The 17,737-nt window shown below is 38.6% G+C and overlaps 1 protein-coding gene across 1 annotated transcript in view; it reads left to right on the top strand.

The window, feature by feature from the left end:
- Positions 1 to 17,737, top strand: part of LOC149180389 (DNA polymerase delta subunit 1) — a 337,034-nt gene that overhangs the window by 74,717 nt on the left and 244,580 nt on the right. The window contains exon 7 of the mRNA XM_089416092.1: positions 87 to 224. Coding sequence (XP_089272218.1) covers positions 87 to 224 — 138 coding nt within the window. The remainder of the gene's footprint in view (positions 1 to 86; positions 225 to 17,737) is intronic.

Here is a 17,737-nt window from a genome sequence, read left to right as displayed (position 1 = left end):
TATATCCAAATTACTTCTTTTCAGATCTCATGGTTCCTTAGATATGAAAAAATTAAGTTTTCATCTACTGTTCTTGCTGTTATTAGATTGCCAATTTAGTTACATTGCAAGGAGAAGATCGCCCATTTGTACGAAATGTAATGACCTTAAAGTCGTGTTCTCCAATTGTTGGTGTTGACGTAATGTCATTTGATAATGAAAGAGAGGTGTTGCTTGCATGGAGGGTAAGTGAAATTATCCTATTTATGTTTTATGTCTCCATAATAATTTTATTCATTGGGAAAATGATTACTTTACTTGTAGAAAGTATTTGATGTTTTAAATATGTGAACAGGTTGTAATTTTCTACACTACAAATATTAAAGGACCTTTGTCCTTTTACTGACATTGTACATTATTATTTCCTTTCATGGATATTGCATATACTCCATTTTGTTTTTGTTAAGTTTTGCATGTTATGTTCATTTGTCTTTATACATTATAGTTATAAATACTGTTTACAATGCAGATAGCCACACTTCGTTAATCTAAAATGAAGAAGACATTTTGACTAGAAACTTGAAAGCCCTAACAATAAAGAAGCTATTTCAACAAATGATTTAAATTTCCAAAGGTACACACATAAAATAAGAATAAATTACTTAGTTGCTAGTAAGAATGTTCAAAATCAATTGATTTAAGTGAGTGATAAAAATGATCCAACTACTTCTTAAGGGATTATAAGCATGCATGCATATAAGCTATCTCCTTCATATTATATTACATTCTCTTACTTGATTAGGAAACACCATTGAGCGAGTTACAAGTAGAGTAGATATATAGTTATCTTCTCTTTCATAAAACACATGTTAGTTTATCTAATTCTGATGTTAGCTTTTATGGTCACTCCAAAATGTTTTCATGTTGCTAGGAAAGCGCTAGGTCTTGTAGCCCCTTAGAGATGCTTGTTGCACATATGGGTGGCTCAATTTGGGTTGATGCTTGAACTTAGTCAGAGTGTTAGCATAACATTCTTACCTAGGAGATTGTTACTTGAGTTGGCATTGTTGACCACTGGAGTGGAACCTGAGGATTATTTGGAGACTCCATGCCCAAGGATGTACCAAACGCTATTTTTACCATCAGAGATCATCATACTACCAGAGTTTTTCAACTCTACTTATCATTTTTTGTTGTACTCAAATTCCACAATCCTTGCAGGGACAATGTAAAAGTGATACTAGTATGAGGAGTTGAGTCATGTCACAAGCCTGGGTAGCCTAGGACCTTATCATCAAGTGAGTATTACTCTGGGAGGTTTTTTTCACTTGGTTAATTATCATCTCCTTACAAGGACTTAATAATTAATTGAGTTTTTTCCTCCAAATATACCCCAAAACTGAGTACGGCTTGATGGTGAGGCCTTGAGTGAGTCCTAATGTCTAGAGTCATTGTATATTACCATACTAGATCACACAAAAAATTTCGTGGAATTTGATTAGGTCTAGGGGGTCATTTTTTAATTTTTTAAATTTCCCGCAGGGCGGAAATTGGAATAAAAATTGTATATGAAATGTAATAAGTGATGTCTAGAGAAGTTGTATGGGGTATGAGTAATAAAAATTGCACCTCTCACCCTCAACTTTCTACTAAGACACACTTTGAGGGGTTAAAAATGTGTTCTAGACCCTCAAAACCCATTTTTTCTAAGTTTAATGGAAAAAGTGGCAATAAGTTAAGCCAAAAATTAAATAAATGGAGAAAAATAAATATCCACACATGCTAAATGATGTGGAAATTAGGTAGAAAATCATGGAATAGTTAAAGTGAAGTCCCAAGGTGATGTGGACTCCTAAAATCAAGGAAAGGACATGTGCTCAAGGAAATTGAATTTCTTGCAATAAATGAGGAAGCTGCTTAGTGGAAAATTCAAATTTGTGAAGTTAATGCACATTTGGGAGGATTTGGGAGAATATTTGGTGAAATTTTTTGTTGGAAATTGTCCCCACATTGGTTCCCACCCATATACACTTGTCATTTCATCATGGAATACGATTTTGCTTGAGGGATTCTTGATGCCACTTGGGAAATTTGAATTTGTATGAAGGTGCTTTGGGATTGTCACCATTTTCCTTGAGATTGGCTCCCAAGATTCTATATAATAAGAGATTTGTGCTCTCACTTATGTATCTTTGCAATGAGCTATTGTCTTTGGGGAAGCTATGCTTCTATGTACTTGTGTTCTTCATATGAATAAAAAGACTTTGGGGTTCATTCATGATTGTTATTCCATTGGAGCATTGCTTGGATCATTGATAGTATTTCTCTACTTGTGCTTTCGATTTATATTTCATTTTGCTCATATGCTTTGTTGAATTGTAGATGTATAGCTATTTTACATTTGCAAGTGGTTATTTGATATAATCTAGGCTAGACAACTCTATTTATTTTCATACAAATTTTAGAGTTCTCTTGCCATTGTTTATTAATTTAATTCGTATGAGCTAATGTTTGTTGGAAGTTTTGTAGAGGATCATTGTTGAATCAACTAGCAAGCGTGAGGGGAAGTCTTCAAGAGAGCAACCCACTCTTGGCATTGTTTTCAAGGAGCTCTCATTGTTATTTGGATTTCATAGATCTAAATTTTTGGAAAGTACTTGTTCTTGTAGGGGTCTCTTTGTGATATTCCTACTTAGTGTTTCACTAAGTGAATATCAAATTTTGCTCAATTTTGGCATATTACATTGTTTCACTTAGGAGAAGTGGGCTTAGGGGACCCACATTCAATTTTTGGCATGAGAAGCACCCCAACATTAGAGTTCGATGGAAATATTGCGGCTTTGGTGGAGTGTGGGGGCCACCACAAAGGAATTTTGGCCCACATGGAGAGTACGCTCTCATTGGAGCAAAATTGGTGAGGGAAATTCGATGTGGGCCCACATGGGCAACCTTGGAGGCAAATCAACAAAAGGAAGGAGGGGCTCTCATTTTGGTCATCATCTATCATTTTCAGAATTTGTCTTTTGACATAGCACGCTTGAGCAGTGAGCCAAGTCTGCATGGGCTATTCAGCACACCAGGTGTTTTCGAGTGGAAATCCCAGCCCTTGTTTCGATGGACTTCGAGTGCCAGCTGAAGGAGGGAGTTCTACTTCATCCCAATTTGTACCAACAACAATGAGTCAAGTTACAGTAGCAGGCAGAGTTACAGCTACGCAAGGACTGTGCAGTCAATGAGTCATAGCTAGAGGCATTTTGGGAAGTTGAGGAGTGAGGGAAGTTTGTGGAGGAATTTTGGAGGGAAGGCTTGGGGAGTCTTCTAATAGGGTTTGTAGACATTTTCAAAGCATTCAACTACACAATCTTCAGGTGGGTTGATTGACCCAGCAGGAGAGCTAGTCAAGCTCAAGAGGGTTGAAATTCCGGGGTCAAGCTTTGGCTAAATCCTTTGTGGGTTATTCTGGGCTTCTTGAGTAGAGGTTGGGATTAATTTCCCGGAATTTTTTGAGCAGTAAAGAGGGCTCTAACAACAGTTCATTTCATGCAGTAGCACATTCATGGGCATCTACAACGCAACACTTGGGTTGAATTGCCAGCAGATTGGAGGAGGGTGATTCATTGATCATTTTGGGCTTTGCTAGCTAGCCTAGAGCAAGCCCAGCTGCACTCATTCTAGCACCTTCTTGTACACCTCTTTCCATTAATAAAATGAGCACACAGTGCAGTTTTTGATGCAAATTCGTGGTTGATTATTTGTTTTGATTTCATGGTTTGTTTATCTATTTTGCTTTGCATATTTACTGTTAATTTTACCTTAGGGATATTACAATGGTATCAGAGCTTATAGACTTGGCACAACTTGTGGGAGAAACGCAGTCTATGACACCGGAGGATAGGCAGAACGTGACATACTGGAGGCAGAGGTATAGATGCAAGGAATGACAGTTAGAGATCACCCCAGAGTCTCTGCGGTTGTATCTGATGGTGCCTGACTTGTCAAAGTCTAGGAGGATCTTCATGTTCGTGGATGGGCTAGCAGAGCCATTGCGTAGGTTAGTGAGGTCCAACAGGCCCATTGCATTACAAGATGCGGTAGGGAGAGCCCGAGATTTATAGGATGCCCCATCTAGGGCACGAGTACCATTACCCCCTAGACAAGGTTTCCAACAGAGGGGGAAGGACACTAGGACTCCACCACCGAGAGCTAATCAGGGGCGTGGGCAGCTGGATTAGGAGACCCGAAGAGACCTCAGGAGGAGGAAACCGTGCTTTACTTGTCAGGAGCCGTGGGCACCAGGCCATAGGTGTGCAACAGGCAAGGCCCACTATATCGAGGTCTTCCCTGATAGTGATGTAGAGGATGAGACCTGTTTTGAGATGGGTGGAGAGGACAACACAACACCTCGGGGGAGGACCACCACCACCACCACCACCAGCAGTAGGGGGAGTTTCCTTCGCACCTACTAGGGTGGTCCTTGCATCACTGTGTGGGGTGCCCAAACTCTTGATTATGAGGATTGGAGGCACTATTCAAGGGTATCGGGTATCAGTTTTGGTGGATAGTGGGGCTACCCACAATTTCATTAATGCTCAGTTGGTTTAGAGGAGGGGCATCACAACTGAGGAGTTTGAGGGATTCTCAGTTCTTGTGCCTAGGGACAGGACCATGTAGTGCATTCGTTATGTGCCAGCCTTGATAGTGACCATGGGGAACTACTCCATGACAAATCATTTCTTTGTGGTGGATGTACCAAACACCAACGTAGTGTTGGGAGTCTAGTGGCTCTATACACTCGACAAAGTCACAACAAATTGGAGGAAGTTGGAGATTGAGTTTGTACGGCCAGATGGAAAGACCGTGTTGCTTCAGGGGATGCACTCATACCCACCACAGAATGTTTCAGCTCATAGGATGGAAGTTGACTTGAGACATGAAGACATTGAGTGGGCTGTGGAGTTGAGGATCTCAGTGGCTGGGGGAAAGCCCAAACCACCACATTCGGAGATACAGGTTATTCTTGATAGGTATCTAGTGGTATCTAGGGACATACCACCGGGTCAACCACCTGACCGGGGGTTTGAGCACACTATTGAGTTGAAGCTAGGGGTGCAAGTCGTCATCACCACCCCTTATCGACATCCCAAGGCTTATCAAGATGAGATTGAGAGGGCCATTCATGAGCTATTGGCACTTGGGCACATCAGGCCTAGCTCTAGCCCTTTTGCTTTATCAGTTGTGCTGGTGAAGAAGGACGGGTCCTTATGGATGTGCATCGATTACAGGGCCCTCAACAAGAAGACGCTGAAGAACCACTATCCCATTCTCCGTATAGATGAGCTGATGGATGAGTTGAGGGGAGCTAAGTTCTTCTCGAAGATTGATCTGCAGTCGAGGTACCATCAGATCCGGTGAGGGACCGAGCTGTCCCGAAGACAACATTTCGGTGCCATTATGGGTACTTCAAGTTCTTGGTTATGCCCTTTGGGCTGACCAACGCATCTGCGACATTCCAATCATGCATGAACAACGTGTTTCATGGGCAGTCGAGGAAGTTCGTGTTGGTGTTCTTTGATGACATCTGATTTACAAATGGACGTGGGGAGAGCATTTGCAACACCTTGAGACAATACTTCGCATTCTGGAGGAGCAACAATTCTATGCCAAACTGTCCAAGTGCAAGTTTGCGTTGATCGAGATGCTCTACCTAGGGCACATCATTGGGGAGGATGGTGTTAGAGTACACGAGGAGAAGATTAGGGCTATTCGGGATTGGTCAGAGCCCTAGAACGTGACCAAGTTGAGGGGTTTTGTGGGAATTTGCACCTATTACAGGAGTTCGTGAAGGGCTTCTCCTAGTTGGCCGCACCCCGCATAGACTTGACGAAGAAGGGGGCCTTTGAGTGGACCACTACAGGGCAGGAGACATTTGATTGCCTCATGGAGGTCATGAGTAGTTGTCCGGTGTTGGTACTTCCAGACTTCACTCAGCCTTTCGTGTTGGAGTGTGATGCATCGGGAGTGGATGTTGGGGCTGTATTGATACTTGGGGGGCACCACATAGCGTTTGAGAGCCGGAAGCTACTGCCCCATGAGCTACTTTACTCCATCTATGATTAGGAGATGTTGGCATCATGCATGCGTTGGCCAAGTTCAGGTAGTATTTGATGGGGAACAGGTTTAAGGTCAAGACCGATCACAACAACCTAAGTTTCTTTTTGGAGCAGAGACAACTATAGGGGAGGCAACAAAAGTGGGTGAGCAAACTACAGGCATATGACTTTGACATTGAGTATGTCAAAGGGAAGCACAACATAGTTGCTGATGCGTTGTCCAAGAGGCCAACCACTCTTTCCTTGATGAGCATCGCCCCAGACTAGAGGGCGTAGGTACTAGTGGAGTACTCCAAGGACAAGTTTGCATGTGAGGTCCTTGATGGGTTGGTGACAGATGATCGGTATCGGGTGATGAATGAGGTGATCTACTACCGAGATCAGATTTACTTGCTACCCAGCTCCTCGTTGAGGGAGAATATTCTACATGCTACTTATGATTCACCATTAGCATGGCATCAGGGGTTCACAAAGACATATCAGACCATTAAGGAGCGCTTTGCGTGGAAGGGCCTTAAGGATGATGTTCTGAGACATATCCGGGAGTGTGACACACGTCAGCGGAACATGGGAGAGTAGAAACACCCCACGGGCCTATTGCAGCTGCTTCCCATTCCGGAGAGCCAGTTAAGCACAAGAGGGTTGAAATTCCGGGGTCAAGCTTTGGCCAATTCCTTCGTGGGTTATGCTGGGTTTCTCAAGTAGAGGCTGGGATTAATTTCCCGAAATTTTCTGAGCAGTAGAGCGGACTCTAGCAGTAGTTCATTCAGTCAACAACACATTCCTGGACATCTACAATGCAACACTTGGGCAAAATTACCAACAGATTGGAGGAGGGTGATTCATTGATCATTTTGGGCTTTGCTAGCTTGCCTAAAGCAAGCCCAGGTGCACTCATTTCAACGCCTTGTTGTACGTGTCTTTCCATTAATAAAATGAGTGCACAATGTAGTTTTGGATGCAAATTCACGGTCTGATTATTTGTTCTGATTTCATGGTGTGTTTGTCTATTTTGCTTTGCATATTTATTGCTAATTTTCCCTTGGGGATATTGCACTCTTTCACATTGTCTATGCGTAAGACAAAATATACAAAACTTTCATTTACATCTTTGAATTTGTGTTTTCATTTCATTATCTAGCTATTTAAGAGCTTCTCATAAGCTAGACAAGTGATGGGGTCTTTTCCCATTAGTTGATTTAGTTTTGTATATTATTTGTTGCATTATCACATATTTACATGCTCTCTTTTTCACACTAACTTTGGTTTTACTTTTGTAGCCCTAACATTTTTGTTGTCGGTTATCTCAATCTCCAAGTTCCATCTTCAAGGAGGTTGTGGGCATTAGGAGGGCTTGCAAAAGAGGCTAGGTCGTGTATCACTTTGGGAGCTTGTATCTCTTAATCGTAGCACCATCTTCATCTCTCTTGAGTTGCCATACTTGAAGGAATTTCCTTGTGGTGTCAAAACCTCATATTGTACTTCCATCACTTCCTTGGGTAGCTCTGAAACAACCATTAATCTCATTGTAATATCAAAGTAATACAATTTCTGTTTTGTTTTGGGAGCGTGGGCCTACCCATTGGCATCCCTATCTCTCCATTTTAGGGAGAGAATCTTGGGTGGATTGATTTGTTAGTTTTAGCTTTTCCATTTTTTCTTTCACATCACATATGCATGCTCTAATTGGGAAGTAACAAAAATCACATTTCTCTATCTTCAAGTTTGCTAAAGTTCTTTAAACTTTCACCATTTACAATTGTGGCTCAGGTCTCAAATTTACATTTTACTTTACAAAGTAGTTTTTTTTCACTTTGTGCAAGTATTTTCATCATTCTAGCTAACTTTGACATACTTGGCTTGACTATAGCCTAAATCATTCTTGCTTTGTAGTTGTGCTCCATTTTGAGTATATTTGGAGCATTGTGTGTTGGGAAAATTTATCTCTCGAAGCAATCATTTATTTTCATGTCAAGCAAGTTGTCTTTCATTTTTTCAATTTAAGGGTTTCTTTTGCAAAGTTATTGTGGGCATAAATCTCAAGTTTATCTTTCAACATATTTGTAATTGACATTGAGAAAGTTTACAAGCTTCATTTGCTTTAGTTTGTTTATCATCTATCTGTAGCAACTCATAATTTTTATGAAGCTTATGCATGTTGTGTTTACTTGAGATATAATCTTGTGGAGCATACTTAGTTGAAGCAATCTCTTACATAGACCTTACAATCTCACTTGCATATCATATTAGGCATTCTAATTTAGTTTCATTTTAAAATTAACTTCCAAGCATAAACTTGGTTGATAGAAATCATAGGAAAATACTTTCTTGGAAAGTTCTTCCAATTGGTACTGTTAGCCACCACTTCGTGGGTGATATCCCTGGGAGAAATTTTTCTCCATGATGAACTTCCTACTAGCTCGTTGTGCCATTTCTCTGCCACTTGATCATATGTTTGTGGGGGTGGGCCTTCCGAATCTAAAGGTATGTCTTGTCATTTGTTAATTGAGTATTGGGTTTACTTATCATGGATACTTCTGGGTATGGATTGATGGGGGGATTTGGTGGAAAGAGTGGGCTTAGTTGGTGGTCTTGTCCCCTTAATCTCTTTTGGATCTTATCCTTGGATCTTAGTCTCGTGGGATCTCCTTTATTGACCATTTGGTTCTAGGGTGGTACTACTTGAGAAACCCCTACTTTGGGTGCATGGCCTGCTCCTCTATTCGCATATATTACTCCCTTTCCATTCACTATACCCCCATTCATCATTTCTTCGACTTGGGTCCACATTTCCATTCTAGGTCCACATAGGGCCAACCTCCCTATCCCTTTGCCCCCACTTGGGTCAGGCTTGGAATGATGCCTCTGAGGTTGAAGCAGCTAAAAGAAAAAGAAAAAAAAGCATAATTAGCCACATTTAACAGGAAATTGTACCACAAAATGCAAAAGATGGCCGAGACAAAAATAATTAGCACGTGGGCAAAAGCCAATACATGAGATCTACCCCAATCCATGGTCATCACCTTGGTTCCATAGGCCCTAGATGAACCTCCTTTATCATTCAGGAACCCATGATTGTCCCAACCCCTGGAGGCTAATGAACAACCCTACCTAAAAGGGGGTAATCACTGCGATATCTTACACATCATGCTCTTGTCCTTTGAACCCCAAGTAGTTAATTAAAGAAAATGCATAAAAGGCAAAAGGCATATAAAGAAGGGTGGAAAAATCAAGGTTGGGGCACCTCATGTACCATGATTGCTCCCTCCTACACATTAAATACCCAGGTGTGGGCTTCTCCTTATCTAGCTGCCCCTATGCCCCAATATGTGGCCCAGGATTGCCCCTATCATTCCCTACTCCATTCTACTTATTTATCACTTGCCACCCCCATTGGAGGGATGTACCTTGGACATACTATCCCCTTTAAGGGTGGAAACCACCTAATAAGGTACTTGGTTAACTTCTTTGGAGCTTGGAGACACTAGCACATGCCAAACCACACTACGGAAGGGCATGCCATAATGAAGTGCCCACTTTGTTATTCGTGGTTTGTAAACTCTTTTACACGATTATTTTAATGACTAGTTGTACTGGAAGCCTAGGGGACACATTGGATCTTATGCAGGATTACGGGTGGTTTCCATTTGGGTTTGGTCTTCCTATACGAGATCCTAACCCCCAAAGGTCTACGTTGGCACATATAGGGTGTGCATAGAGAGCCATTGGTCTCCATAGCAAGAGACAACACTCCACAGATCGTCATCGATGCGCAGAGATTACTGGCAATCCACTTTTGGAAAGATGGTGATATGCTTGGTACATTATGCCCAACAGGCCCCCACAAGAGCCCCACACTCTTGGTAGGTGTCCTGGGACTTGTACGATGTCATGGCAACATTCATTCCACCACTTAGACCTTTGCAGAGGATATACGGGCATCTCTGATTCATATGGAGACCCATGGGGTCATTTATGTGCCCTCGGACCCACTGGAAGCACTACTGGTCTACTACCTGGAGAACAAGGGGCCACTCCCTTGTACATTATATTTCGAGGAATTTATTCCTCAATATGGCACTTCAGGACATTGTTAGGCCCAAGGTTACTTGGGAGCGGGAGCAACATTTTCAAAAGCTCCCGGTTTGGGAGCGAATCCCGGAGTGTTTATATATATATATATATATATATATATATATATATATATAATATTTTGATGCATATAAGTCAACAAAAACATGTAGAATGATGAATTGGATATAAAAAAACATAAAAACATAGATTGAACAATATAACAACAATCATTTAGAAGTCATAATCTTCATCAACCACGTCCACAAGTTAGTAACATACAAAATATTGAGTCTCATGAATCATGATTCATCAATCTTAAAGTTTCAAGCTTTCAAAATTCAATATATAACATTTATCATTATTGATCACCAAAGTTGTACTTGTAAGCTAAGTGTAACCGTTACAACAAATAATATCTAACATGAAATGAAATGAAATAACTTTCAACTTTCACGAAGCATCATATTCATAATTCATTACCAATGAGTTATAATTGCCAACTTCAAACTTCAAACTTAAATTGTCATATATTGTTTACAAAAAATATCATAATAAATATGAAAGAGTCAACATTTATAAAAACCCATAGAAACTAGAAAAGACAAGTAAATTTACTATCTATTGCTAATGCCTGGGTCTCTTGCTGCCGCGGGAAATGTCTAATTTTTGAGTCTTGTTGGAAAATCAAGATCTTTGTCATTAATATCACCCTCATTAAAATAAGATAGAAAAAACATAACATGTCAAGTCAAGATTTTGTTCGAGTGATGGTTACATTTTTAGTAGGGTCATGATAAGGAGTTCAACAACCAATATCACTAACATCAAGGTACATGGAGGGATTGGTGCTCTTCATTAAATACGAGTTCCATACCCTAATACATGACAAAATCCAATGGAAACATTGCAATCCCCCCAATCTTGAAATCCTGAAAAACTGATAAGTCTATTGGATTTTGAATGAGATTTAAAATTCCACTTTCTCCATATGAAATCCAATGAGTTCGGAACCACTCTCAAACATCTTGAGTCATTTCATGGTAATGTTAAAAATTTAAGTAAAAGGATGAAAATGAAGATTAAGGAGAATGTCACTTTTACCATGAATCACGTATCAATACTAGGGCCATATGCTTGATAATTAGGCTGCCGCACTAAAAAGTTATTTATTTCTTTGAAAATAAATTGCATTTGGAATGTTTCTACAAAAAAAATTTGCAAAAAAGGCTAGGGAGCGAAAATTTCGCTCCAGGATTTGCTCCCGCAGCGATTTCAGGAGCGCGCTCCCTAGTTGCTTCCTAGTCACTCCCAAAGGGAGTGTGATTCGGGAGCGGATTCGGGTGGGGGGGGGGGAGCCGCTCCCCCGCAACCTTGTTTAGGCCTTTGGAGGGCCCCACAACATGTACATATTATTATTTGGCCCCTTGTGAGGCTTATTTTTCCACTTGTGAGCTAGTTTGGTGGGCTTTTCACCACTAGGGGTTTTATTTGCACATTATTTTATCATTAGGGGCTAATGTAGGCCCATAGGCTAATTCGAACTCCTTAGGAGGCTATATATTGATGTTAGATACACTCATTTAGATGATGACTTGACTTGGGATCTCTCTAATCATATAGAACTTTGCATTTTTTTCCTTGGAGGATACTTTTGGAGATGGATGAATTTTGATGTAGGATTTGGGTTATCTTTCTTGTCTTGGAGCTTTGTCTTGCAAACGAACTGCTGGTTGGATATACTCTATAACGTTGTAAGTAAATTTTAACGTTGTTATTGTTGTTGTTGGATACTGTTAAAATTAGGGCTAGTTGCTGCATAATTGAAATGTGGAATTAAGCATGTTTTAGCTAATTCAATGTATGAGCCAATGTTATATGAATGAAATGTCCTAGATATTATTTGTCTCGATAAACTTGCATCATTTGCTTTGAAGTATAAATGCTTGAAGGTCACTTTTCTTTTCTTTCTCTCAACATTGGATGAAGCTGACATTTTGGGCCTCCTTGATCGATAAACCAAGTTCTTATTCATCATCATCCTTAACTCCATCTCCCTAAGTGAATTAGGCACTGATCCCTAAAAAGTGTGGTCATCTCCTTCACCTTTTTCACCTTTTATCACTTTTTCCTAGGTCTAGCCCTGAAAGGTCACTTAGGGCATCAATTTCTCGGGAATTGACCCAAGGAAAAACTTTGATCTCCTACAGGCTACTGCGCTGGTGGGTCCCCTCCCTCTCCTCCAAATTTGAGGCAATTTTAACGGTGGAATCTCCGAAATCCCAAGCCCTAGCTCTAGGATCGAATTTTGCCTAGGCATCCTCAAGGCTAGAACTCAACAGGATCAATTCAACCTTTTGAAGTAAATATTCTTGTTTGGTCTTTTCCCTTCACCTTGTCCAGGATAGGAACATCATTGGTTGCTGCATTCCATCCTCGAGATTGATCTAGGTCCACTTGGCCCCGTGTGGTCCCACTTCTCAATAAAGATTATTTGTCAAGGATCATTTAGGAATCCAAGTTTCCCAAGGATTATAGGGATCGAGAACCTCGTCTATAAGCCTATTCCTTCTCCCTCAACCATTACCCTTGGAGGACCAAGTCCCTTGCTTAAAGAGCAAGCAAGTTCCATTCTTCACTCCATCCTTTGGAAAGGGTTTCCAGGGTCACGTTCCACCTATCCATTGACATAAACTTTACAAGTGATCCCTACACTACCGAGACTCCTCCCATCGGTGAAAGTCTGTGAAGACCAGGGAGACTTCGTTGTGGTGACAGTGGGCTAAATCTCCACTGTTTCCCTTATCCTAGCAGTTGCCCTCTTAGAAATCCCTTTTAGGTCCCCTGCTAGTTTGAGTGGTAATAGGTACGAAGTAAGGCAAAGGCGTGTGACCCAACAGTTATGAAGGTGGCTTGTCCTCTTGTATGAACGAAGACACACACTGGCTGGTAAGACTCAAGGGACGGGTATCGCTAATGACACCATAGTGTCCTCGCCCCCACTTTCTTACGATCACCCCAATTTTTACCCTTTGGTAAGAGCTCAAAAGGAGGATCTCTCACCTAGGTTAGGCATTTAAATTAAAAGCAACCAAGATAATTGCATCGTATTTTAGTTTAGGTGCATTTCATATTAACTCATCTTATTATTTACTTGCAAATAACCATTATACTTGTCATTTATGAATATGTGTTGAATTGAATACTTTGTTTTGACAAGTAACATCTCATTTTTGTATTTTGCAAGTAGAATTCTAATTGGTTTCCTTTGCAAGATATTCTTTCCTTCTATGCTTTGAATTAACATGTGATCATATATCTTGAAAGCATCTTTATATCTTGTATTGATCATTTTTGTGCTAACATCTTTTGTTTCATTTTCAGGATTACTTGTGCTTCCATTTGAAAGCATTTCATTTATTTTGAGCAAGTATCTTTCATTTTTGAACATATTTTGAAGGCACTGGTTTTACATATGTTTATTGCTATCTCATGTGTTGATGGTTATTAAAGTTGGTTTTGGTTCACATTCCTCATATTATATTTGCTTACAATTTAAAAAAGGTAACCCATTCCATTGTAACATCTCCTAGAAACCTCACATCTTATAACTTAGTTTTCCATTTAGGGACCACCCCCCTTAGCTAACTTAGGAGATAGCTTAAACGAAGAGAATAGGGAATAGTTGAGAGTCCCTTCTCTTTAATTTACCACCAACCACACCTTGTGGGGTAAGGGATTTTCTTAGTAACTGGTAGGTGTGTGTAATAGGCAACAACATGCATAAACTAACTTGTTGGGTTCACCCATTGGGGAAGCCAATTGCTTGATTAGGGGAGATATCTATCTAGGAGGAGGAGTGCGAGGCACTTTGCTTTAAGAGCTTGGGACCATGTGACATACACCGTGGTGGTTGGATGCTTGGGTGTAGGAGCATAGTGCATGGGGTTTGGTTATGGATTCGGACACATATATTGAAGAGAAGCATTGGAGTATGGTAACCACATTCACAAACATGGGGAAGCAATGGGCACATAAGAGGTCATGTGGTACATAGAAGAGGAAAGCATTGCATGCAAATAGTTGGAAATCAATGTGGAATAGGTAGAGTTGGACCAACAACTTGTTGGAGAGTGCAACATCCTGGAGGAGGGGTGGTAAACTCTAGGATAATTATCCTCGGAGGGCCTTTCATCCTAGGGGTTGGATAAACCCATTGAATGACACTTCTACATCCTTGTATTTTATAACACTCTATATGGGGTCTCCTTGTTATTCACTTATATGGACATAAGGTGTAACAAATAAAATATATAAATAATATAAATATAATATAAAAGATAATAATCATAAATAATAGTTAGTTAAGCTAGTAATTAGGTTGAAGAGGCATGTCTAATAGGACATGACTCTTCATGAAGAGACACTTGCTTGATATATAAGCAAGCCTCTCGTTCTCATTGTAAATCATTCATCTTATTCTTATTCACACATTTAATATATAATATTTGTATCTTCATGGATATCTGTATATTCCAAGTATTTTGGAGTAATTAATTTGTAGAAGGAACTTTGTTCGCTTCATTTGGTATCAGAGCCATGTTTGGCTGATCACCAGGCCTTTGGCTATCAACCTATCATCAACCTTGTTGCTGTCATAATTGAAGCATTTTGCCACACATTTGGAGATTCTCCATTTTTTAGGTCTTTGGCCATTTGTTACTATTTAAAAAAATAAAAAAATAAATAAAAATAAAGAAGAAGGGTATATAAAAAAAGAGAGGAAAGGAAATAATATATTCTAAACAAAAAAAAGAAGGTGAATATATATATATATATATATATATATATATATATAAAAGGTTTTACATTATTGATAAAAAGTGCATAATAAAGATAAGCGGGAATCTTTTCAAGTATATTTAAGACTTTTTACGTGGAGAAGCCCGTGGTTTTAGAAACCAATGGTAATTGCCCGTGGTTTTAGAAACCAGTGGTAAGTTTTACATTTTACGTGGAGAACATTAACCGAGGTTTTAGAAACAACCCATGGTAATTGCCCATGGTATTTTAGAAACCAATGGTAATTGCCCATGGTTTTAGAAACCAGTGGTAAGTTTTACATTTTACGTGGAGAACATTAACCGAGGTTTTAGAAACAACCCATGGTAATTGCCCATGGTATTTTAAAAGTAAAAGATATTTTGATAACATTGGAGAAAAAAGGTGTGATCTAAATAATTTTAATCGTTCAAATCTAAAGATTGTGACGGTACCAAGAGTCACGTCTCATCCAAATTTTCTGAGAAAAAGAAATATTATTATAATTATAAAAAGGGATACTATATAAGCCTTATATAGTTACATATAAAAGGAAAAGCGGGTCTCAAAAAAGTATATATAAATTTTATATAATTATAATTTTATAATATATATAAATTAAAATTATATAATATATATAATTTATAATTATATATATTAAAAAAAATTACTATTATATAAAATTTTTATTAAAAGAGTGAACAAAAAAGGAAGAAGAAAAAGAAGAAGAGAATATTTGAAATATATATATATATATATTAGGTTTTTATAAGAGAGAAGTGGAAATATATTTTATAGATTAAAAGAATATATACCAAAAAAAAAGAAAAGAGAAATTATATAAAAAGAGAGTAAAAAAAAAGGGGAGAGAATATATCATATAAAAATTGAAAAAAAAAAGAAAAAAAAGAAAGATAAAAGAAGTGAAGAAAAAGAAAAAATATGGAATCCATGAGTAAGGAACAAAGACAATCAATCACAAGAGATATAGAACAATTAATTACAATATTTGAGCGACTTGAGAAGAGACAGAGAATGGATTCCTTCTTCGATTCTCTACATCCATCATCACTTCCACAAAATGATGTTATCCAGTGTACCGAGAAAGTGCAGCTAAAAGATGAAGAGAATGACAAAATAGCCAAAATTCAACAAAGCAAGGAAGTGTTAGAAAGCGAACATAAAAATCTTGTGGATATACATTACAAAGAAATAATGGAAAAGGACGAAGAAATTTTCCGTCTCAAGGACCACGTCGAAAAATTACTGGCACAACTGAAGAAGACTAAAGTCTCAAAGAAAGAACTCAAGCAACATTTATCAGAACAAGAAGAGGAAAATTTATGTTTAAAGAACCTTAATAAAAATTTATTAGAACAAATCAGAGATCTAAAAGATGAAAAACTTAAAATTCAAAACATAAAAAATAAGGTTGATGAATAAAAAACCAAAGAACTTTTATGTCTGAGAAACCATAATCAAAGTCTGCTCAATCAAACTAAGAAACTTAAGGAGGATAAGAAAGCATTAAAAGATAAGTTGGAACAACTCACTCAAGAAGAAGTATCAAAATCTCCAGTCACAACAGTTCAAGTTGAAAATAAGGGAACGAATTCCGATCCAGTGAATATGACAACTCAAGAAGACAAGTCAGTTGAAAAAACGACACACGTAAATGTCGCAGTTCAGACAATGGACATCCCAAGTAAATGTTCCATAACCAATTCAACATCTTCGCTAGAAGAAAATCTAAAAACTCCATATCGACATCCGAATCACGAAGGTAGACCAATCAACCATGCTACGTATTGGTACCACTCAAACCAGAAACAACAAATTGATGTTTCAGAGAATAATGACGTAAAATCAATCAAGTCTTACGCTAACAAGTCATTACAAACTTCCAGTGATCAGAGTACTATACAGAAGATTAATCTGGAATGGTCTGATCCCTTCTCAGTGCGACAATTTTGTTTGTCACCTAGAAGATCTTATCAACTTGTATCGACGAGGATGACTATTCCGAGACAGAAAGACTTTCGAAGCAGAAAAAGAGATCAAGCCTTTTGTCATCAACAAGCTTTGAGGACAAAGATTTTTGAGGAAGAAGGCAATGTAACGAATAAAATATATAAATAATATAAATATAATATAAACGATAATAATCATAAATAATAGTTAGTTAAGCTAGTAATTAGGTTGAAGAGGCATGTCTAATAGGACATGACTCTTCATGAAGAGACACTTGCTTGATATATAAGCAAGCCTTTCGTTCTCATTGTAAATTATTCATCTTATTCTTATTCACACATTTAATATATAATATTTGTATCCTCATGGATATCTGTATATTCCAAGTATTTTGGAGTAATTAATTTGTAGAAGGAACTTTGTTCGCTTCATAAGGGCATGTTTTATGTTAGCCCTCCCTCACTTGTTGTATATAGATGGAGGAGAGAGCTTTTGTTATCACACATCATCATTGTTTCTATCCTATCTTGGTAATTGTTGTGGAGAAGCCTTTAGGAATGAAGACACTAGGTTTGTGACATAAACCCTAGGAGAAAACATGAAGAAAAGAGAGATATCTTGGATGTTCTTGGACCTATACCTGTGGGTATGACTCTTCAAAGTAGGGTATTGATCTATCTTGGTGGAGGACTATTCTTTAAGCTTTGTGAAGGCACAAAAATTATGGGTTGCAAATTTAAAGTGAGTTGATTGGTTTTATAGAAAACAATTTGCTTGTAAAGATG

This window comes from Pinus tabuliformis, chromosome 3_2, assembly GCF_031772625.1.
Source record: "Pinus tabuliformis cultivar Carrire ecotype Pingquan chromosome 3_2, CPIR1, whole genome shotgun sequence".
Classification (NCBI taxonomy): domain Eukaryota; kingdom Viridiplantae; phylum Streptophyta; class Pinopsida; order Pinales; family Pinaceae; genus Pinus; species Pinus tabuliformis.
This window is presented reverse-complemented; position numbering and strand designations above follow the sequence as displayed.